At 38.6% G+C, this 24378-nt stretch overlaps 1 protein-coding gene across 7 annotated transcripts in view; it reads left to right on the top strand.

Moving 5' to 3' along the window:
* Positions 1-24378, top strand: part of DMXL1 (Dmx like 1) — a 141065-nt gene that overhangs the window by 34231 nt on the left and 82456 nt on the right. For all 7 annotated transcript variants that reach the window (XM_042933590.1, XM_042933598.1, XM_042933615.1 and 4 more), the window contains exons 7-15: positions 940-1118; positions 5354-5543; positions 7636-7804; positions 12337-12549; positions 14614-14867; positions 14979-15663; positions 15754-15875; positions 19077-19166; positions 19251-19353. In XM_042933590.1, the coding sequence (XP_042789524.1) occupies positions 940-1118; positions 5354-5543; positions 7636-7804; positions 12337-12549; positions 14614-14867; positions 14979-15663; positions 15754-15875; positions 19077-19166; positions 19251-19353 (2005 nt within the window). The remainder of the gene's footprint in view (positions 1-939; positions 1119-5353; positions 5544-7635; positions 7805-12336; positions 12550-14613; positions 14868-14978; positions 15664-15753; positions 15876-19076; positions 19167-19250; positions 19354-24378) is intronic.

Raw genomic sequence — 24378 nt, forward strand, 5'->3', positions numbered from 1 at the left:
TTGGATCTCCAAACAGTTCATATACACATAATTGTCTGAAATTAATTGTTCTCATGGTTCAAACCTTTCTGTAGACCCAAGATGTGAGCTACCCTAAATCTTCAGTGAGGTTTTTTTAGGAGAGAAATGGAGTTTGTTCTGATGGACTTTACCAGTGGAAGTGCAATTATAGTTTAAAAGCAGAACCTGGTACGTTGTAGTGCCCCTTGTTTTATCCATGCTTCCCAAATTAGCAGATGCGATTTTAATTGTACTTAGAATATTTTGGGGCGCCTGGGTGGCTCAGTCAGTTAGGTGACCAACGATTGATTTTGGCTCAGGTCGTGATCTCGCAGTTCAGTTTGTGAGATGGAGCCCTGTGTCTTCACTGACGTTGTGGAGCCTGCTGGGAATTCTCCATCTCCTTCCCTCCCAGCCCCTCCCCTGGTTACATTCTAGCTCTCTGGCTGTCTCTCAAAATAAATAAACTTGGAATATCTTATATAGTAGTAGCTATTAACTCATCATTACTATCTTCAACGTTTTCTTTGAACGTTCACATGATACTTCATGAAAACTTTTGTTTAAAAAAATTGGCAGTCCTCGTAAGCCTGCTAGTGGTAATGCTTTCTTATTTGATATTTGTCTAAGTGGGAAAATAAACCCTTTATCCGTGAATCTTTTCTCAGTGATTCCTGTATGGTAACTAGCATTTTCCTTGATCCATTCCTTGCAAAATATACACATTCATACCTTAATTCTCAGAGCACGATTATGGAATGCTAATAGAAAAGTTTCAATCAGATGTTTTCTTCTCAGTTCCTCTGTGCCAACTACACCTCACACCCCTAAATTCCTGTAAGTGGGGAGAAGGTTCTTACTTTTGCTGTTTGACTTAACCTTTAAATTAATTCTGATATAAATGTTTTTCTATTTTTGTTTTTGTTTTTTTTTCATTAGGATGACTGTCTTTTAAAGGTATGGTATAATGTAGAAAACTGGCGGACAGCTGTTACCTCTCCGGATAAAAGTTCAGAAAAACAATCCCAAGGAGAAATGGACTTTTCCTTTATATATCTGGCCCATCCTCGAGCTGTAAATGGATTTTCCTGGCGTAAAACAAGCAAATATATGCCTAGGTCAGCGATTTAGTCATTTTATCTATGTATTAAGAGAACATCATCTTTGTGACATTGAGTGCTCTTCTCGCTTTAAGAATCCACAGCTATAGGACTTTGGCCTATGAAGATTTTAGTAATATCAGATAATCCTTGGCCTGCAGATGTCTGGCCATGGGTCAGCTATGACTGACATATCACAGGAGAGCCATGGGAAAGGATAATTTATCTCCATCTCACATGTCTATAAGTGACAGAATTGTACATCTTTTCTTCTCTTTGTTAAGTATCCAGTTCTTTTGTCTCTTAGTCCTTCTCTATATTGCCATTTACATGGACCTTTCCACGTTTCAGTCCCCAATCTTGTTCCTTCTCTGTGTATCTCCTCTGGTATCCCTTTTTTTTTTTAAGCTGCTTTATTGAGAGGCTATAACACGAGGCCTCAAACATTTCTTTAACTGTATCTAACATCTTTATGGAAAAGAGAGTGGGTTAAAAGATTACTATTCTCTGAATTAGGTATTAGTTTAATCTATGCAGTCATGTACAAGTACACCTGTTAATAACTTCTTTTCTTTCCTTTATTCTTGCAAGACTGGATAACCCATTGAGCTTTTGCCTGTACTTAGTAAGGTACAGAGACCTATTACTTAAGTATAAGTAGAAATCCCTTTTTGTTTGATGGCCATTTTCAATTTGGTTACACCATGGAACAATACAGTTTTTCCCTTAACCTTTTGTCACTGATCCGTGGGAGGGTACCTGGATCATTTGTTGACTTTAGTTTTGCTCTTCTGAGCCAGCAGAGTATATCCAGATTTTTTTTTTTTTTCAAAAATGTATATTAAGACTGATTTTTAAAAGTAGTTTAAGATTCATAGCAAAATTGAGTGGCAGGTAAACAAATGTCCCATCTATCCCTTGCACCCACACATGCATAGCCTCCCCTATTATCAGCCTCCCCCACCAGAGTGTATATTTATTATAACTGATGAACCTACCTCAACACATTGTTCCTTAAAGTCCATCGTTGAGAGTATGGTTCAGTTCCGGTTGTGCACTGTATGGATTTGGACAAATGTATGATGACGTGTTTCCATCATTGTTATACCTGATCTTTTGAGCTCTTTTCTAGTACAGTAGTTACCATTATTCCTACCCCAGCCATCCAGGCTAATAAAGCATAGGAGTAGGACACTGTAGGACCAGTAGTGTCAGGAGTATGTGGCAGAGTGTGCTAAGGGAGAGAGTGGTGTGGACAGTCTGTTGTTGGCAAAAGAGCTCACTCCAGCTTCACTTGGTGAACTGTTGCTCTACAGTACCTCTGAGACCATTGCCCACATATACAAAAATGTGTTCAGAATGTAATGAGCTGTGGTATGTGTTAATTCTCCTTTTAAAATTTGCAAATGGGGGCACCTGGGTGGCTCAGTCGGCTAAGCGGCCGACTTCGGCTCAGGTCATGATCTCGCGGTCCGTGAGTTCAAGCCCCGCATCGGGCTCTGTGCTGACAGCTCAGAGCCTGGAGCCTGTTTCAGATTCTGTGTCTCCCTCTCTCTGACCCTCCCCCGTTCATGCTCTGTCTCTCTCTGTCTCAAAAATAAATAAATGTTAAAAAAATACATATTTAAAAAAAAATTTGCAAATGGCCACAATAAAAATAGCTGTCATTGCAAACCATAAAGATTACGTCATTTTGGAGGCTGATTTCTTCTGATACATCCAAGTGTTTTCATTTGCACATGGTGAGACCATCAGAATACTGAAAAAGAGGCTTATGAAGTATTTATCTTTTGAGAGAGGACAGTCACATCTGTACCTGACCTAATTCACTCGGTGTTGGTAAAAGGGATCGTGGTGGAGGCAGAGGCAGGTGCCTTGCACTGGGCTGTCACGAATGCCTAGTAACACCAGTGAGGCATAGCAATTTCTCTTTCTGCTTGTGTTCGTTTTATCTCTTATCAACTACATTGTACAGGAACTGTGGCATAGGACTAGAATTTCTGTTTGTTACAGTATCTTTAGACGTCTCAAGAATTTTTCTTTTGGTCCATGTCATTTACGAACCAGCTAATCTCCCTGAGCTCTTTTAGGTTTCATTTTTGTTTTACCAGCTGCCTGCAGGTATGTGGTAGGAAGGCTGACCCCTTCTGAGAATGACAGAGATCCCATTATCAACTAAACCATTGCTCTTTCTGATATGGCATCTTCACTGGGCTATACAGGTGCTTTGTTTTTCACGTAAAATTCAGATACTCAGCCAAATGGTAATACTTTATGCGAGGGTACTGCTGGCTTGAGAGAAAAGAATGGGAAAGTGTTTGTAATGAGCATATACTTCTTCACTAAACACCGATGAATGTAGGATAAGTGGAAGGTTTGTTGTATACCCTTCCCTAGATAACTAGTTGCAAAAACAATTGGCCTGTTGTTACATGAAGATGGGACACACTGTCTTGTTGTAGCTGTCACAGGTGTCATAGACACTTACCTATCACATGCTTGCCTTCCATGTGGTAATACCTTTTACTGAGGGGTGGTGGTTATACCTGAATATGAGCAAATGAGCTCCCCTGATACAAAGTGAGGAAAGGCCATATTGCTAGAGAAATGCCTCACACAGAGCAGGGAATTTCTTCCATTCTCTTAGATTACCTGGCACCTCTTTATACTGATTGTCTGTAAGGTCTAGTATCTTGAGGAGGGTCACCTGGGGCCACCACACTCCTAGGTCAAAGGCCTCTCTATGCTTCTGAGTTGTGTATCTTGCTTGTTTTGTTGCTTTTGCCTAAGTTCTTAATGCCTCTTCTGATTGTTCTCTATTCAGCCCTTCAGTCTACTACTTTCTCCTCTTCCTTCATAAGCCTGTGCATTCTGCCAGTTACAGATGGGCTCTGTGAACCTTTAACTTTTCCTATTGCCTTTGATGTATTTTCTTCTGTTCTGATTGCCTGCTTTTAATCTCATTGTCACCACCTTTGTGGATGCGAATGAACAAGAGAGAAACGCTGAGAAGGAAAGAGGATAGATCAGAGGAGGATGGAGAAAAAATGCAAAAGGAAGGAGAGGCATGAGGAAGGAGAAAGGAGTAGGAAAACAGAATTCAGAAAGGAAAGAAGGAGGTGCCCTAGCAAGTGGGGACAGGTGGAAAGAGAGAATGGCCTAGCTAGGCTGAGAAGCAGAGAATTGTGGGAGAAGGCAGAGGGAGGGAGGCCTGAGAGTGGATGGAAAGGGGAGAAAGGCAGAGGAGTAGACAGAGAAGCGGGTGGGGAAGGGAGAGGTGAGAAAAGAGAGGGAAGCTGAAGGGGAGAGCAACCCAGACAATACACGGTTTTCCTTTTTCTTCCCCTTTATAGTTGTTCTTTTTTTTAATCAAGCAGATAACGTTTAATTGACTACTACACAAAATTTTGATTTCCGTTTTATTTTTCTTTAACTTGCTGAGTTACTTGATAGAAGCCTTGTACTGATTGTTCTTTTTAATTCTGATATGTTTGAGTCTGTGTCTACTACAAGCAAGATATTGTGACTTTTTCTTTCTTCCTTTCCTTTTTTTTTTTTTTTTTTTTTTTTTTTTGCAGGAGTTCCTCAATAGAATGTAGTCTTTGTTGATATGAGTTCAGCCTTTGAACTCCTCATGCTTATGGGGTTTATTAATATATATGTAATTGATTTTGCTTTTGTGAGTGGAAAGATAGTAAATTCACTGACAGTCAAGAATAAGGAAGGAGGTGGCTACTAATTATTTTATCATGGTTTTTCTTCTCTTGTGCTTCACTGCTTTTGGAATATATTAAGCATGGAGAAAATAAGTATACTAAATAGTGTAGCTTGTTAGTGACCAATGTGCATGAGTCTTCACAGAAAGCAAAAATAAAGCATTATGAAAGAATTCAAATGGTAACCATTCAATGGATAAATCAGAAAATTTTTAAAGAAAATGTGTTTTTCCTTGCTTACTGACTGAGGGATTATGGCATTATCTCAGTCTTTGTTCTTTGGATGTAAGTGAATTTTAGATTCTTAAAAGTACCACATTCTAAGCAGAAAAGAAATAGGTTAGCAGGCATTTGCTGTGATGAGATCAAATACCCACTCAGTTTTAATGGTTTTGACTAAATATATTGCATAAATGTATATTGACATTTCTTCATTGGTACTCCAGTTGTGTGCATTTAAATAATTACAGAAACACTGTAGAATATTATACCATATGAAATTTATATGTTTGCCTCTAAAATCTTTTTATTCCTCAGGGCTTCTGTATGTAATGTGTTGTTGACTTGCTGCAAAGATAATGTATGTCGTCTGTGGGTAGAGACCTTTTTACCAAATGATTGTTTGCTCTATGGAGGTGACTGCAGCCATTGGACCGAACCAATTAATTTAACAAATAACTTCAAAAGAAATGCTTCTAGTAAAGAACGAATTCAAAATGCTTCAGATGTAAGTGTTTTTATTAGATGTTATTTCCTACAAGTTTTAAAACCCCTTGTACATTGCCTTTTTTGTAACATTCATCCTAGTTAATATTCAAAGTTATATGGTTAGGTATGAAGACATATATGTATATTAGGAAAATGATTCTCAGAAAACTTTATAATTTGTTTCGTTCAAAAAATATTCTTAAGGGGGCGCCTAAATGGCTCAGTCAGTTAAGCATCTGACTCTTGATTTCTGCTCAGGTCCTGAGCTTGCGGTGTGTGGGATCAAGCCCCACATGTGCTCTGCACTGACAGTGGGGAGCCTGCTTGGGATTCCCTCTCTCTCTCTCTCTCTCTCTCTCTCTCTCCCTCTCCCTCTCCCTCTCCCTCTCCCTCTCCCCCCCCCCCCCCGCTCATGCTCTTTCTCTCTCAAAATAAATAAATAAATATTAAAAAATATTTTTAAGGATTTGCCTAGAGCATAAAAGTACTTATAATTATGAAGTTAATCTTAAGTTAACTAATGATAACAAAAAGATTACAGTTGACTTAGCTAAAATAACAAAGTAAATGAAAATCTGAGAATGCAAAGATTTGACTCTAAAAATAATTTTTTTACATATATATGCATATATGTATATTTGCTGTTGTTCACAGGTTGGGGTGTTTTGTCATAATTATAGGAATGATTAGAATAGTTTATCAGAGGGGCGTGTGGGTGGCTGAGTCGGTTAAGCATCCAGCTTCAGCTCAGGTCATGATCTCAGTTTTGTGAGTTTGAGTCCCATGTCTGTCTCTGTGCTGATAAGCTCAGAGCCCACAACCTCCTTGGGATTCTGTCTGTCTGTCTCTCTCTCTCTCTCTCTCTCTCTCTCTCTCTCTCTCTCTCTCTCCCTCCCTCTCCCTCCCTCCCTCCCTCTCCCCCCCTCCCTCTCCCCCCCTCCTCCCTCTCTCCACCCCTCCCCCACTCATGCTCTCTCTTCCTTCAAAAATAAATAAACATTAAAAAAAAAGAAGTTTGTCTGATTCTATTTTACTAAGTAGTGTGAAAAGTAAAAGTAAATTTTTAATGTGTAGACTAATTGAACATAGACTAATAATACAGTTTCCCATTTTCTTGATATTGAAAACAAAGTGTTCTGAAGTGATTTATCTTTGAATGCTTTGTATGATTATGGAACAACTATTTTTCAAACTTGGAGAGTATTCTCAGGGCTCAGAATATAATTACATATATATTTCTGGGAGACTCAACAAGTAATAGAATGGTTATGTATAATAGCTGAACGAAGTTCTTGACTAGGAATCTGAAGACTCTTGTTCTATGTTTAGGTGACTTTGGGTTCTGTAGAAACTATTATATCATATGAAAGATGTGAATAACAAAATCAGTACTGTCTGCCTTGTGGGTCACATGAAGTGATATCTGAAAAAGCTTTGCAAGTTATGGAATAACATCCTAATGTATGATGGTAATACTATTCAGTGCTTTGTGCTCATAGGGTATAAACTGTGGATGCAAAGGGAACAGTACACATAGAGACATCATTATCCACAGACACGTTGTTAAAGTTCTGTTTTATAAAATTAATTAATTATCAGAAAATAAACCAAATAAAAATCGCAAAGTATTGTGTGATGGTTAAAAGAAATTAGGCAGTTAAGTTCTAAGCTTATTCTTCAAGTTCAAATTTGCTGCACAGAAGTACTGAAAAATATTTGTACATTCAAACTCATCTGAAATAGGGTATTATGAAATAAGTCGGAGAAGGGCAGATACCATATGATTTCACTCATGTGAATTTAAGAAACAAGAAATGAACAAAAAAAGACAAAAAAACAAATGGATTGTTACCAGAGGGGAGTTGGTTGGGGCATGGGTGAATTAGTTGAAGGGGATTAAAAGTACACTTAATCATGAGGAGCACTCAGTAACCAATAGAATTGTTGAATCATTATATTGTACACCTGAAGCTAATATAGCTGTAATTATACTGTAATTGAAAGTTAATTAGAATTAAAAAATGAAATAGGGTATATGTAATGTCAAGCAATCATTATGTAACGATTGTTTTACTTTTAATGATGGTTTTACTTTGTTTTTATTCACACAGGTCAACCTGAGACATTTTCGCAGAGGTCGGAGGAGATCACTTGCTCTTGTAGCACATACTGGATACCTGCCACACCAGCAGGACCCTCATCATGTCCACAGGAATGCTCCCCTGCACGCCAATGCACTTTGCCACTTTCATATTGCAGCCAGCATCAACCCAGCCACAGGTAAGAGAACACTGTTCCAAAAATGTTGCTGGAATTGAGTAAGTTGATTTGGTAACAAATAAGTTATACTTCTAGTTTTGAATAAGTAAAAAATTGGAGGTGACTTGTTCACCTAACTTTGTTATAGCCAGCTCAGTAATGACATAGGATAGGTTTTTGTTTACTTGTTTGCTTTTTAAGGCTATGACTTGGTTTGTGATTTAAAATCTTAAGAAGTCGTAGGGCACCTGGGTGACTCAGTTGTTAAGCATCTGACTTTGGCTCAGGTCATGAGCTCGCATTTCATGAATTCGTGTCCCACATTGGGTTAGCACGAGCCCCACATCTCTGTTTCTCTCTCTGTCTCTGACCCTCCTGGAATTCTCTCACTCTCTCTCTTTCTCTCTCTTTCTCTCTCTTTCTCTCTCTGCCCCTCGCTCACTTGCGCCCCCTCCCTCTCTCTGAAAAAAAAATTTTTTTTTTTTTAGTCATTGAGATTCTTAATCAGTTCATTCAAAAGTTGAGATGTTCAGGGAGCCTGGATGGCTCAGTGGGTTAAGCATCCAGCTTTGGCTCAGGTCATGATCTCATGGTTCGAACGTTCGAGCCCTGCATCAGGCTCTGTGCTGACACTTCAAAGCCTGGAGCCTGCTTGAGATTCTGTGTCTCCCTCTCTGCCCCTCCCCCACTCACACTCTGTCTCTCTCTCTCTCTCAAAAATAAATAAAGCTTAAAAAAAAAGTTGAGATTTGAGCTAAAACTTAACAGGTTAACACCACAAAGTAGTATTTTGTAACTATTGTATGGTTGTTAAAATAAAACCCTTATGTCTAATGCTTGATTTTAGGAGACATTCCAGAAATAGGGCATAAATATATAGAAGTTGTAAATGGGAATTAAACTTATCTTACTAGTGAGATAATGCACTGTTAGATTAAAAGATCTAGGGTATCTGGATCTTTGAATTTTAAAATTAAAGTGCTCATCATTTCAGTAAATATTTTCTGTGAGTTTAAAAAACAAGTGGTCACAGTTGGGACATTTAAAGCAGAACTAGAATATTACTAGAACTAGAATATTACTGAGAAAAAGATTAAAAACAGTATTTGCGCATGGTAAATACCATCTGTACAGAAAGTGAAAAGTGAAAGCCTCCTTTCACCTGTGCCGTACCTTAGTCCTTGTCTGCCATAGATAAACCCTATTGAGTTTTTGTATATTTGCAGATACCCTTATGCATAAAGTAAACCTATTTTCATATAGTATACTGGATTGTTGCTGTACCATTGCATTCTTCAAGGAAAAATAGCAATAAATATGGTTCATTAGTTACCTGAATCAAAGTGAGAAGTGCTCTGGTAAGTTAAATATAGGGATATTTACAGAAGGAGTAAAGAGTATTTACTGGCAAATTTGGTTAACAACAGTCCCAGCTCTAAAATAATTCATGAGCCAAGAAAATGAAAGGGGGCAATATTGAACTATTTTTTTTTAAATGTTGATTCATTTTGAGAGAGACAATGTGCAAGCCCAGGAGCAGTAGAGAGAGAGGGAGAAAATCCCAAGCAGGTTCTGAGCTCCCAACCCAGAGCCCCACGTGGGGTTCAGTCTCATAAACCATGAGATCATGACCTGAGCTAAAATCAAGAGTCAGATGTTTAACCGACAGAGTCACCTGGAGGTCCTGACACTGAACTAGTTTTATGAAAACATTACCTAGGCTTGGGAAATACCATTACCTTTATCAAAAAACATATACTGACAGTGCTTGTAATACCCACAGGCAACTCTGAGATCACTGGAATAGTTTTGAAAGTCTCTTCTGAATGAAGGACAACATGTTGAGAATAAAGAAAGCTTGGATTCTTGCTTTAATGGAAAAGTCTGAGTTGTTACAGAAAATAAACACTAAGTTTCAATGTAGCATCTCCTTGATGACCTTCCAATAAGAAAAACTCTAAAACTTTCTTTTAGAGTGTAGGTCCTTAATGAAAAGCCATTATGAATATAACAAATCAAAGCAAAATAATATTATTAGCAGCTAGATTAGACACCATGGAGATCTTCTTTTCCCACCTTAGACCTTTTGGAATGACCTTTCTGGATGTTGTGTTTGTTATTCAAGGCCAAACTCTTAGAGCTTCCCTTATTTGCCCATCCATAGATAAAGGAAAGGAGCTCATAGAGAATGTTCTCTTAATACCCATTCCCTGAAGATCTCTCATAAAAAAATGGCTTTAATGAAATTCTTTGAGGTCAGGAGACAGAAGAAATGTAAGTTTCGTCTTAACCCAGAATGCTTCTGTTAAAAGCCTCCATTAGCCTCTCCTTCTCGTGTGTTTAACAGCTAGGTCTGTGATCTCCTAGAGGCATTGCCAATCTCTCTTGTGTTGATTGTTGCTTGAAAATCAGAAAATCATACTCATTAGGATTCTTAGGGCACTCTCGCATTCCCTGACACTAATATATAGGCACCTAGGGGTAGTAGAACTGGCAATATAATACCTCAAGACTTTTATTGAGTGTTTGGTCTGTGCCATTATAGCAACCAGAGATATGGTAGGAGCTGGAGGTACAGTGGTAATAGAAACAGATGTGATCCTTGCTTTCATGAAGCATATAATCAGGAGAGAAGAGATAGATGCTAATCAGATAATTACAGTAATGAATGTACAGTTATAAACAGAGTTCCTGGATTGGATATATCTGTCAACTCTTAGAATTTGCCTCCAGCAGAAGGGATAGGAGAAAGGTTTTTTTTATTCTTCATTTTATCATTCATCCTCTGTAATACTGTTTTCATTGGTGTCTGACACAGGTCATTAATTCAAATTATTTATCTCTCCCTTAAAAAAATCAATAAATTTGTTCTGTGGAAAATTGTTAACCTTTTGTGAATCCAATCTAGCCTTTACTGTTTAGCAGATATCTGCATGATCTAGATTTAGGTTTGATTTAATATGATAGACAAATTTTTCTTCACCTTTATATTAATTAGGGACTATCATTTGTCACATTCTGCTCTGAATTTGTACGTCAGTATACTTAATTTAGCAATTAGATGAAAAGTACTACCAAGAAAGAATTTTTTTTAGCTGAGTTCGTTTGTCTTAAATGCCTTGCTTGAGTACAAGATAGGGATCTCAGTTTCTCCTTTACAACTTGAATCTTGATGCTAATAAATAGAATTATCTAGCTTAGAGTTAGGTACATCATTTAAAAAGTTACTGTCAGTCTCTAAATTAAAAAGTGGTTAAAATCAAGATAAATATATCACTTGTTCCTCTGACATCATATTGATGGAATTTTTTTTTGGTAGATTAGGTTAAAAGAGATTTCTTACCAGTTTGTATGTAAATTAAGGACACTTTCCTATTAACTATCCACAAATCACAGATTTATTTCTTAATGAAAATATTTTTTGAATTAAAGAAGATACCTGAAAAACAAATAATCCAGTGAAGAAATGGGCAGAAAACATGAATAGACACTTCTCTAAAGAAGACATTCAGATGGCCAGCAGGCACATGAAAAGATGCTCACCGTCACTCCTCATCGGGGAAATACAAATCAAAACCACACTGAGATATCACCTCACACCAGAGTGGCTCAAATGAACAAATCAGGAGACTATAGATGCTGGAGAGGATGTGGAGAAACGGGAACCCTCTTGCACTGTTGGTGGGAATGCAAATTGGTGCAGCCGCTCTGGAAAACAGTGTGGAGGTTCCTCAAAAAATTAAAAATAAAGCTACCCTACAACCCAGCAATAGCACTGCTAGGAATTTACCCAAGGGATACTGGAGTGCTGATGCATAGGGGCACTTGTACCCCAATGTTTATAGCAGCACTTTCAACAATAGCCAAATTATGGAACGAGCCAAAATGTCCATCAACTGATGAATAGATAAAGAAATTGTGGTTTATATACACAATGGAATACTACGTGGCAGTGAGAAAGAATGAAATACGGCCTTTTGTAGCAACGTGGATGGAACTGGAGAGTGTTATGCTGAGTGAAATAAGTCATACAGAAAAAGACAGATACCATATGTTTTCACTCTTATGTGGGTCCTGAGAAACTTAAGACCATGGAGGAGGGGAAGAAAGAAAAAAAGTTAGAGAGGGAGGGAGCCAAAGCATAGGAGACTCTTAAAAACTAAGAATAAACTGAGGGTTGATGGGGGGTGGGAGGGAGGGGAAAGTGAGTGATGGGCATTGAGGAGGGCACCTGTTGGGATGAGCACTAGGTGTTGTATGGAAACCAATTTGACAATAAATTTCATATTAAAAAAGATAATAAAATATCTGTATGTGTATATAAATTATGCTATAGGACCTAGAATACATAATTGTTTTCCTTTATAATAGGCATGTTAAATTTATCATTTAAAGCTGTTGTTACTAATAATCGTGGCAAACATTATATTGGGAATCTTATTTAAAATGTGTTACAGAAGTGTAAAGATAAATGTAATAGTTAATAGTAAAAATATGAGACCTGAATATTGTGTATGATAGAAATATTGTGTGTGTTTTGTTGTTCTTTATAGACATTCCACTTCTTCCTTCTATCACATCTCTAAGTCTAAGTGACAATAATGAGAAGAGTGGGCCTTTTGTGGTACACTGGCTGAACAACAAAGAGTTGCATTTTACTTTGTCCATGGAAGTATTTTTACAGCAACTTAGAAAAAGTTTTGAACAGCCATCTTCTGAGCCCAGTGTAGAAGACTCTAATCAGGCAGACGTAAAATCTGATGAAGGTAAAGCTTTAACAAGGATTAAAAAAAAAAAAAAAAAATGTCAAGTTTTGTTGAGAATAGCTAAATTGTCTATATTTGGCTAAAACTAGCTCCTGTCAGAAACTCAGAATTTCAGTGGTGTAATACAGATTTGGAGTAGCTCATTTAATAATCCAGCTCATTTAACATTCCTGTTGCAAGTGGCTTTCTTTTATGGGATGATAGAGGCTCAGGATTCTCCATACTTAGGCTCTTGTCAGCCCCTAGGGCCTTGTTACTTAAAGGACTACGTGTGGCCTAGTAGCATTGACATTACCTGAGGCTTGTTAGAAATGCACGATCTTTAAGAATCTGCAATTCAGTGAAATCCTCAGGTGATTGTACTAGGGCCTTAAAGTCTGCATTCAGCCTCAGGTAGGTTGGGAGCTGGTAGAGTCTGCGAAGGGGGATAAGGTTTAGCTGTTTCTCAACATCTTTAACTCAGAATTGGCACAGATCACAAACATTTATATTCTAATTTAACTGGCAAAGACTAGTCATAAGGCCCATGCAGTCCCTGACTGGGTGGTCATTCTATACTGAGGACTAGGAAGCATGAGTTTGTGGTGGGTAGCTAGCCATCTCTGCTACAGTTTGTAGTTCATAAATATTTCTGTTTTCAAAAAGTTTTGTTTTGATTATAAGGTTGTATGGGCTCATTAAAAAAAAAGAAATCAAACAGTACAGTTAGGAAAATAATTGTATATTGTATGAGTGTACTTCCAAGATCTATTCTTTTCTGTGCTCATACAAACATACATATGGTTGTTGTTGTTTTAAGTTGTGCTGTAGGTATTCATTTTTTAAACAAAAACACTGATCTACCTGCAGCTTGCTTTTTAAATTCACTTATGGGCCCTTTTCCATCTCATGATTTTTACCAGCTCTTGATTATTCCTTACCAAGAGAAAATTTGAGTATTTTCTCTTTGATTGACATTTAAATTGATGTAAGTTATTTTTCACTATACTGATCATGGTACAATGACACATCTTTTAATCTTCCTGTGAATTTTTACATAAGAGGATTTCCAGATACAGAATTGCCAGAGAGTGTGGACATTTTAGATTTCAATAACTTTTGCCAAATTACCCTCCAGAAGTGTTTATAATACCCTTTTCTAATAGATCCACATAACCTTTTTTCACATCCTTGCCAACACTGGAGCTTTCCATTATATTTCATAATATTTTTGCCACTTGATATGGGGAAAATGGCATCTTGTTTTACATGTCATTTTCTTGGGGCAAATTGAATAGAATTATTTTAGCTCTTCTGTGGTATGCCTCTTCCTGCTTTTTGCCTATTTTTCTGTTAAATTTTTTTTCTTAATAATTTGTATGTCTTAACAAATTTTTTAAATCTGATAAACAGTCTTACCATTTTTTGAGTCTCTCTTAAGAACGGCTCTATTTTCCTAACCAAGAGTAGAGGCCAGGATTTTTGAAATAGAGGTCACCCAATATGCATATGTACCTGTTTTAATAGTTCAGTATAGCAGTTTTAGTTACCTGTGTTATTGAAGGAAACCTGGAAATTGCACTTTAAGTGTATTCCTTTAAAATAGTTTCTTTAAGGTGTCCTATCAGTTATGAGTGTATACACCTAGAGCATCACTAGTACAGTGGACTCATGTTTTTAAAAATCTAATATTATGAAGAAAATACAAATTGCATTCCAATAATATATTTCAGCCCAGAATTATATCCCCTGTTCTAACTCCTTGATTTTACTGTGAGAAAAACTAAGGTCCAGACAAGTAGTATGTTTTACTTCTGAGTAAATTGTGGTACAACCAGTTTTGCTATTTTCTAGTCCAGTATTAGTACTCTACCATTAATCCACTGAGTCAGTCCTATAGGCTTTCTAGAGTTAACTCTAATGGTCTTATATTCCTGGAGCGAAGTTATTTTTAAAAAGGAGCCACTTTCTTTTTTATAGGAAAGCTGTTATGTTTTTAATCTTGAATGTATTTACAAAGGTGTTTCTTAATTTATAGTAATAGCTTAATTGTATTTACTGGGTCATGAATTCTTTTGCTCATAGAAATGGATGATGGTGTTGATGATCTGAAAGCAAATCATGAAAAAAAAGAATTGGGCAGTGATAAAATGGTACCAAATTCAAGTTTTGTACCATTACCCTCCGCTGCCATTGATCATCAGATTGAAGTACTTCTGTCTGAATGGAGTAAAAATGCAGACATGCTATTCAGTATTCATCCCATGGATGGTTCTTTGCTGGTTTGGCATGTGGATTGGCTGGACGAATACCAGCCTGGTATGTTTCGTCAAGTCCAGGTACTATTATTACAATCTCTGGAGAGCTACTTCTTGTTAAATGTGGGTACTGTTTTGTAATACCTCTTTTTATTATTTCATATGTTCTAATGCTTGCTTTCTTAATTCTAGGTGTCCTTTGTTTCCAGAATTCCTGTAGCTTTCCCCACAGGTGATGCAAACTCTCTCTGTAAAAGCATAGTGATGTATGCCTGCACCAAGAATGTTGACTTGGCTATTCAGCAAGGAAAACAAAAACCTTCTAGTCTCACTCGGTCCACATCAATGCTAATCTCCTCTGGTCACAGTAAATCAACTAATAGTTTAAAATTAAGTATTTTTACCCCTAATGTTATGATGATCTCAAAGCATGCTGATGGCTCTCTGAATCAGTGGCTGGTCAGCTTTGCTGAAGAATCTGCTTTTTCTACAGTTCTCAGTATTTCTCATAAATCCAGATATTGTGGTCATCGGTTTCATCTTAACGATTTAGCTTGCCATTCAGTATTACCGTTACTGCTGACGACGTCACACCATAATGCACTAAGGACACCGGATGTCAATAACCAAAAGCAACCTCATGATCCCGTAAATATTGAAGAATGTTCTGTGGCACAACAGAATAAAAGCAGCATTGATGTGACATTTCAGGATCCCAATGCAGTTTATAGTGAGCTTATTCTTTGGAGGGTTGATCCCGTTGGGCCATTGTCTTTTTCTGGAGGTGTTTCTGAACTGGCCCGGATTAATTCTCTACATGTTTCTGCATTTTCCAATGTGGCGTGGCTGCCCACTCTTATACCCAGCTACTGTCTAGGTGAGCTTTCTAATTCTTATTGAAGAGATTTAGATTTTCTGACATTATTATTTAAGGGTTAAATTGTAAGTGTCCGTAAATACTTTCTAGGTGCATACTGCAACTCTCCTAGTGCATGCTTTGTAGCAAGCGATGGGCAGTATCTGAGATTATATGAAGCTGTTATTGATGCCAAGAAACTTCTATATGAGCTTTCCAATCCTGAAATTTCTGTAAGTAAATGGCTTTTAAAATTAAGTGTATAGTATGATGTTTTTAGATAAGTAATTTATATTTATTGGGCATGTTCTAGAATTGTGACATACAATTTGTAGTAAATAGATGTATATTTTCTAGTTATTTCATTTTTTTCACATTTGTAAGGTACCATTATAGTGATTCTTAGCTTCTTTAAAAAGAAACCATTTCTTTTATTCATTCCAAAAGTAAAGTCTGGTTTCCTACAATATGTGTTTCTCTAATGCTTCTTTGCTCAGAAATGAATGAGGATGATTGGCAGGATAAATGTGGAAGTTCTCTTGATTCACCTGTAGTGTTTTCAAGACACTGGGAGCTGGAGTAGCAGCAGTAGAATTTTAATCTTAAACCACGAAAGAAAAAAGCTCTCAACTTCGTTGCAGTTCAGTTATTGTCCTTTCAACTCATCACAAAGCCTTTGTCTTATGATAGGTGGTGCTTCTTCCTCTACACAGCTAATAGCAACCCACCAGCAAGCCAGCATTTCCACTCTTGGGTTTGGTGTTTTTAAATGAACCCTGAGGTAACCTTCAACCTCACTGAGCTTATTGTTCAGGGAATTCAAGCCATCTCCTCAGCTACCAGTTAACGTTTTTGTTAATGTTCTAGTTATATAATTGCATAGCGTCACGGGTCTGCTCCAATCCTGTTTTTTTCCTAAGTTATTTTTAATGTGTGGTTTTCCAGAATGCAGGGTTTTTCAAAACACATACAAGAGTGTTATAGGAGAAACACGCATATTTATTGAGGGCCTTCTATTTTTCAGGTATTATTTAAATGCTAGGAATTTAGATGTGAAGAGAGCAGACAAAAATCTGAGCTTACATTCTAGTGAAGGGCTATAGGAAAAAAGGTAAAAATATATTAATAAATACTGTGGAGAGAAACCATGTCGCAGAAGTAGTAGAGAATGCCAAATAAGGGGCTGGTCAGGATAAGCCTTACAGAGAAGGTACCGTTTGAGAAAGGATCTAATGGAGATGAAGGAGCTAGCTATGTGAATATTTAGAGAAAGAGTATGTTAGGAAGAGGAACAGCTAGTGCAAAGATGCTGAGGTCAGAGCATGTTTAGTATGTACAGGAGCAGCAAGGAGGATATTGTGACTGGAGCTGAGTAAGTGAGGTGGAACGTAGTCAGGGATAAAGTTGGAAAATCAGCCTGGCCAGATCATACAATGGGCTGTATGGCCCATTTTGGTAACTTTGGCTTTTAATCTGAAGAACATGGAAACCATTGACAGATTGATGTGATCTTAGGTTTTGAAAGGATTTCTCTTGCTGTTGTATAGATTAGACATAGGAGCAGAAGTGGAATCAGAAAGGCCAATCCAAGAATCTTTATAGTAGTCCAAGAGACAGTCTCAAAGGGGCTTGTAATGGTAGCAAGTGGTAGTGATAAAGATGGTAAGATTTGGACAAATCTTAACAGTGTGGAGGTTCCTCAAAAAATTAAAAGTAGAACTACCCTATGACCCAGCAATAGCACTGCTAGGAATCTACCCAAAGATACAGAAGTGCTGATGCATAGGGGCACATGTACCTCAATGTTTATAACAGCACTTTCAACAATAACCAAATTATGGAAAAAGCCTAAATGTCCATCAACTGACGAATGGATAAAGAAGATGTGGTTTATGTATGCAAAGGAATACTACTTGGCAATGAGAAGGAATGAAATCTGGCCATTTGCAACAACTGGAGGGTATTATACTAAGTGAAATACGCCAGGCAAAGAAAGACAGATACCATATGTTTTCACTCATATGTGGATCCTGAGAAACTCAACAGAAGACCAGGGGGGAGGGGAAGGGGGAAAAATAAAGTTACAGAGAGAGAGGGAGGCAAACCGTAAGAGACTCTTAAATTCTGAGAACAAACTGAGGGTTGTTGGGGGGTGCAGGGGAGGTGAAAGTGGGTGATGGGCAGGGAAGAGGGCAGTTGTTGGGATGAGCACTGGGTGTTGTATGGAAACCAATTTGACAAGAAATTATATTTAAAAAAAAAGAATTGGACAAATCTGGATGTGGTTTGAACATCAAATAGGCAAGATTGAACTGGATTCGGGCTTGTATGAGCAAAAGAGGATGATGCCCCACATTTGTGTGTGAGCACAAGGAAGAATAGAATGACCTTGAGTTGAGAAGAATGTATAAGTAGCAGATTTTGAAGAGCATGGATTTTTGAGAGCCTGGTGTTGGACATGTTAATGTTGAGATGACTGTTTGACACCTAGGAGACCTAGTAAGCTAGTCTGTAGTTTAGAGGGAAGCCCAGTCTGAAGATATAAAATGAGTAGTTGTCAGAATATAAATTTAAAAGCATGGAGCTGAATGAGATCACTGAAGAAAAGGAGAAGTGATAGGATTGAACCCTGGAGCATGCCATTGTTGAAAGTGGGGTAAATGTGGTGTATAGTGGAAGCCGAGTGAAGACAGTTCAAGAAGGGAGTGATCACCAGAATCAAATGCTGCTCATAGATTAAGTGTGTTGAAGATCAGATTTAACAATGTGACCTTGACTAGAGTAGTCAGGACATAAGTAGCTTGAGAAATCAGCATATAGGCATAATATATCAGCTTGTTTCTTTAGCTCCATCTTTCTTACCTCAAAATTAATCCCCGAAGGGACACCTGGGTGGCTCAGTTGGTTAAGCGTCCAACTTCAGCTCAGGTCATGATCTCGCGGTTTATGAGTTTGAACCCCGTGCCGGGCTCTGTTCTGACAGCTCAGAGCCTGGAGCCTGCTTCGGATTCTGTGTCTCCTCTCTGTTTGCCCCTCCCATGCTCAGGCTCTGTCTGTCTCGGTCTCTCAGTAATATATAAACGGTAAAAAAAAAATTTTTTTTAAATTAATGCCTGAAAAGCATTGATTCTTAGAATATTTCCATGAGATTGAAGTCAGTCCTTCATATTTATAGATGTGAAATATTCTTTCCCCTAGCAGTCACCGCACACTGCTTTTGTTTTTCTCTGTACCAACTGAGCCATAATTCTTATTCATTCCAACATAATTAGGTAAGGTAAAGTCCCAGAATGTTTATGATGAGAGCAACTTAGGGACTTATTTAGCCCCACTTGAACTTATTTCTCTACTATGCCTGAAATTTCATGTTAATTATTTTTTAATTTAATTGTTTAATAAAGGAGATATCCATTTTTTTTTTTTTTTTTAAACAGAAATATGTTGGTGAAGTGTTTAACATAGTAAGTCAGCAGTCAACAGCCAGGCCAGGATGCATTATCGCATTAGATCCCATTACCAAACTTGTAAGTATTATTTTTCTGGCCACTTAGCATTAGGTAAATAACACATATGTCAACTTATATATGTTGGTATTTATTTACATTCAGCAAGGCAGAAAAACCCAGCTGCTTCATGTTTTTCAAGAAGATTTCATTTTGAATAACCTCGAGAAGAAAAGTCTGGGAAAAGACAGAATATTGTCTGATGCAGGTAAAGAATAATTTTTTTTATGTAGTGAGAAATATTATCTAGAGTATATTAAGCAGTTAATGAAGATAAGTTGATATAGTATTTCATACCATCTATGTGAACTTAAAATTTTCCTATGTAGGTTTCTGATATTATTTAGCATATAAATACCAGTATTTTGGGGCGCCTGGGTGGCTCAGTCGGTTGAGCGTCCTTCTTTGGCTCGGGTCATGATCTCATGGTGGTGAGTTCAAGCGCCACATTGGACTTTGCATTAAAAAAGCACAGAGCCGGGGTTCCGGAAGATGGCGGCGTAGGAGGACGCGGGGCTCACAGCGCGTCCTGCCGATCACTTAGATTCCACCTACACCTGCCTAAAGAACACAGAAAACCGCCAGAGGATTAGCAGAAGGGAGTCTCCGGAGTCAAGCGCAGACCAGAGGCCCACGGAAGAGGGTAGGAAGGGCGGCGAGGCGGTGCGCGCTCCACGGACTGGCGGGAGGGAGCCGGGGCGGAGGGGCGGCTCGCCGGCCAAGCAGAGCCCCCGAGTCTGGCTGGCAAAAGCGGAGGGGCCGGACGGACTGTGTTCCGACAGCAAGCGCGACTTAGCGTCTGGGAGGTCAGAAGTTAACAGCTCTGCTCGGAAAGCGGGAAGGCTGGAGGACAAAGGGAGGGAGAGCTGCTGAGCCCCCAGACGGCAGAGCTCAGCTTGGCGGGGAACAAAGGCGCCAGCGCCATCTCCCCCGCCCATCCCCCAGCCAAAATCCCAAAGGGAACCAGTTCCTGCCAGGGAACTTGCTCGCTCCGCGCAAACACCCAACTCTGTGCTTCTGCGGAGCCAAACCTCCGGCAGCGGATCTGACTCCCTCCCGCTGCCACAGGGCTCCTCCTGAAGTGGATCACCTAAGGAGAAGCGAGCTAAGCCTGCCCCTCCAGCCCCCGTGCACCTTGCCTACCCACCCCAGCTAATACGCCAGATCCACAGCAACACAAGCCCGGCAGTGTGCAAGTAGCCCAGACGGGACACGCCACCCCACAGTGAATCCCGCCCCTAGGAGAGGGGAAGAGAAGGCACACACCAGTCTGACTGTGGCCCCAGCAGTGGGCTGGGGGCAGACATCGGGTCGGACTGCGGCCCCGCCCACTAACTCCAGTTATACACCACAGCACAGGGGAAGTGCCCCGCAGGTCCTCCACGCCAGGGACTCTCCAAAATGACCAAACGGAAGAATTCCCCTCAGAAGAATCTCCAGGAAATAACAACAGCTAATGAACTGATCAAAAAGGATTTAAATAATATAACAGAAAGTGAATTTAGAATAATAGTCATAAAATTAATCGCTGGGCTTGAAAACAGTATACAGGACAGCAGAGAATCTCTTGCCACAAAGATCGAGGGACTAAGGAACAGTCACGAGGAGTTGAAAAACGCTTTAAACGAATTGCAAAACAAAATGGAATCCACGATGGCTCGGCTTGAAGAGGCAGAGGAGAGAATAGGTGAACTAGAAGATAAAGTTATGGAGAAAGAGGAAGCTGAAAGAAAGAGAGATAAAAAAATCCAGGAGTATGAGGGGAAAATTAGAGAACTAAGTGATACACTAAAAAAAAATAATATACGCATAATTGGTATCCCAGAGGAGGAAGAGAGAGGGAAGGGTGCTGAAGGGGTACTTGAACAAATTATAGCTGAGAACTTCCCTGAACTGGGGAAGGAAAAAGGCATTGAAATCCAAGAGGCACAGAGAACTCCCTTCAGACGTAACTTGAATCGATCTTCTGCACGACATATCATAGTGAAACTGGCAAAATACAAGGATAAAGAGAAAATTCTGAAAGCAGCAAGGGATAAACATGCCCTCACATATAAAGGGAGACCTATAAGACTCGTGACTGATCTCTCCTTTGAAACTTGGCAGGCCAGAAAGGCTTGGCACGATATCTACAGTGTGCTAAACAGGAAAAATATGCAGCCGAGAATCCTTTATCCAGCAAGTCTGTCATTTAGAATAGAAGGAGAGATAAAGGTCTTCCCAAACAAACAAAAACTGAAGGAATTTGTCACCACGAAACCAGCCCTACAAGAGATCCTAAGGGGGATCCTGTGAGACAAAGTACCAGAGACATCACTACAAGCATAAAACATACAGACATCACAATGACTCTAAACCCGTATCTTTCTATAATAACACTGAATGTAAATGGATTAAATGCGCCAACTAAAAGACATAGGGTATCAGAATGGATAAAAAAACAAGACCCATCTATTTGCTGTCTACAAGAGACTCATTTTAGATCTGAGGACACCTTTAGATTGAGAGTGAGGGGATGGAGAACTATTTATCATGCTCCTGGAAGCCAAAAGAAAGCTGGAGTAGCCATACTTATATCAGACAAACTAGACTTTAAATTAAAGGCTGTAACAAGAGATGAAGAAGGGCATTATATAATAATCACAGGGTCTATCCACCAGGAAGAGCTAACTATTATAAATGTCTATGCGCCAAATACCCGAGCCCCCAGATATATAAAACAATTACTCATAAACATAAGCAACCTTATTGATAAGAATGTGGTCATTGCAGGGGACTTTAACACCCCACTTACAGAAATGGATAGATCATCTAGACACACAGTCAATAAAGAAACAAGGGCCCTGAATGATACATTGGATCAGATGGACTTGACAGATATATTTAGAACTCTGCATCCCAAAGCAACAGAATATACTTTCTTCTCGAGTGCACATGGAACATTCTCCAAGATAGATCATATACTGGGTCACAAAACAGCCCTTCATAAGTTTACAAGAATTGAAATTATACCATGCATACTTTCAGACCACAATGCTATGAAGCTTGAAATCAACCACAGGAAAAAGTCTGGAAAACCTCCAAAAGCATGGAGGTTAAAGAACACCCTACTCACGAATGAGTGGGTCAACCAGGCAATTAGAGAAGAAATTAAAACATATATGGAAACAAACGAAAATGAAAATACAACAATCCAAACGCTTTGGGATGCAGCGAAGGCAGTCCTGAGAGGAAAATACATTGCAATCCAGGCCTATCTCAAGAAACAAGAAAAATCCCAAATACAAAATCTAACAGCACACCTAAAGGAAATAGAAGCAGAACAGCAAAGGCAGCCTAAACCCAGCAGAAGAAGAGAAATCATAAAGATCAGAGCAGAAATAAACAATATAGAATCTAAAAAAACTGTAGAGCAGATCAACGAAACCAAGAGTTGGTTTTTTGAAAAAATAAACAAAATTGACAAACCTCTAGCCAGGCTTCTCAAAAAGAAAAGGGAGATGACCCAAATAGATAAAATCATGAATGAAAATGGAATGATTACAACCAATCCCTCAGAGATACAAACAATTATCAGGGAATACTATGAAAAATTATATGCCAGCAAATTGGACAACCTGGAAGAAATGGACAAATTTCTAAACACCCACACTCTTCCAAAACTCAATCAGGAGGAAATAGAAAGCTTGAACAGACCCATAACCAGCGAAGAAATTGAATCGGTTATCAAAAATCTCCCAACAAATAAGAGTCCAGGACCAGATGGCTTCCCAGGGGAGTTCTACCAGACGTTTAAAGCAGAGATAATACCTATCCTTCTCAAGCTATTCCAAGAAATAGAAAGGGAAGGAAAACTTCCAGACTCATTCTATGAAGCCAGTATTACTTTGATTCCTAAACCAGACAGAGACCCAGTAAAAAAAGAGAACTACAGGCCAATATCCCTGATGAATATGGATGCAAAAATTCTTAATAAGATACTAGCAAATCGAATTCAACAGCATATAAAAAGAATTATTCACCATGATCAAGTGGGATTCATTCCTGGGATGCAGGGCTGGTTCAACATTCGCAAATCGATCAACGTGATACATCACATTAACAAAAAAAAAGAGAAGAACCATATGATCCTGTCAATCGATGCAGAAAAGGCCTTTGACAAAATCCAGCACCCTTTCTTAATAAAAACCCTTGAGAAAGTCGGGATAGAAGGAACATACTTAAAGATCATAAAGGCCATTTATGAAAAGCCCACAGCTAACATCACCTCAACGGGGAAAAACTGAGAGCTTTTTCCCTGAGATCAGGAACACGACAGGGATGCCCACTGTCACCGTTGCTGTTTAATATAGTGCTGGAAGTTCTAGCATCAGCAATCAGACAACAAAAGGAAATCAAAGGCATCAAAATTGGCAAAGATGAAGTCAAGCTTTCGCTTTTTGCAGATGACATGATATTATACATGGAAAATCCGATAGACTCCACCAAAAGTCTGCTAGAACTGATACATGAATTCAGCAAAGTTGCAGGATACAAAATCAATGTGCAGAAATCAGTTGCATTCTTATACACTAACAATGAAGCAACAGAAAGACAAATGAAGAAACTGATCCCATTCACAATTGCACCAAGAAGCATAAAATACCTAGGAATAAATCTAACCAAAGATGTAAAAGATCTGTATGCTGAAAACTATAGAAAGCTTATGCAGGTAATTGAAGAAGATATAAAGAAATGGAAAGACATTCCCTGCTCATGGATTGGAAGAATAAATATTGTCAAAATGTCAATACTACCCAAAGCTATCTACACATTCAATGCAATCCCAATCAAAATTGCACCAGCATTCTTCTCGAAACTAGAACAAGCAATCCTAAAATTCATATGGAACCACAAAAGGCCCCGAATAGCCAAAGTAATTTTGAAGAAGAAGACCAAAGCAGGAGGCATCACAATCCCAGACTTTAGCCTCTACTACAAAGCTGTCATCATCAAGACAGCATGGTATTGGCATAAAAATAGACACATAGACCAATGGAATAGAATAGAAACCCCAGAACTAGACCCACAAACGTATGGCCAACTCATCTTTGACAAAGCAGGAAAGAACATCCAATGGAAAAAAGACAGTCTCTTTAACAAATGGTGCTGGGAGAACTGGACAGCAACATGCAGAAGGTTGAAACTAGACCACTTTCTCACACCATTCACAAAAATAAACTCAAAATGGATA

The sequence above is a fragment of the Panthera leo genome, chromosome A1 (genome assembly GCF_018350215.1).
Source record: "Panthera leo isolate Ple1 chromosome A1, P.leo_Ple1_pat1.1, whole genome shotgun sequence".
In the NCBI taxonomy this organism is placed as follows: domain Eukaryota; kingdom Metazoa; phylum Chordata; class Mammalia; order Carnivora; family Felidae; genus Panthera; species Panthera leo.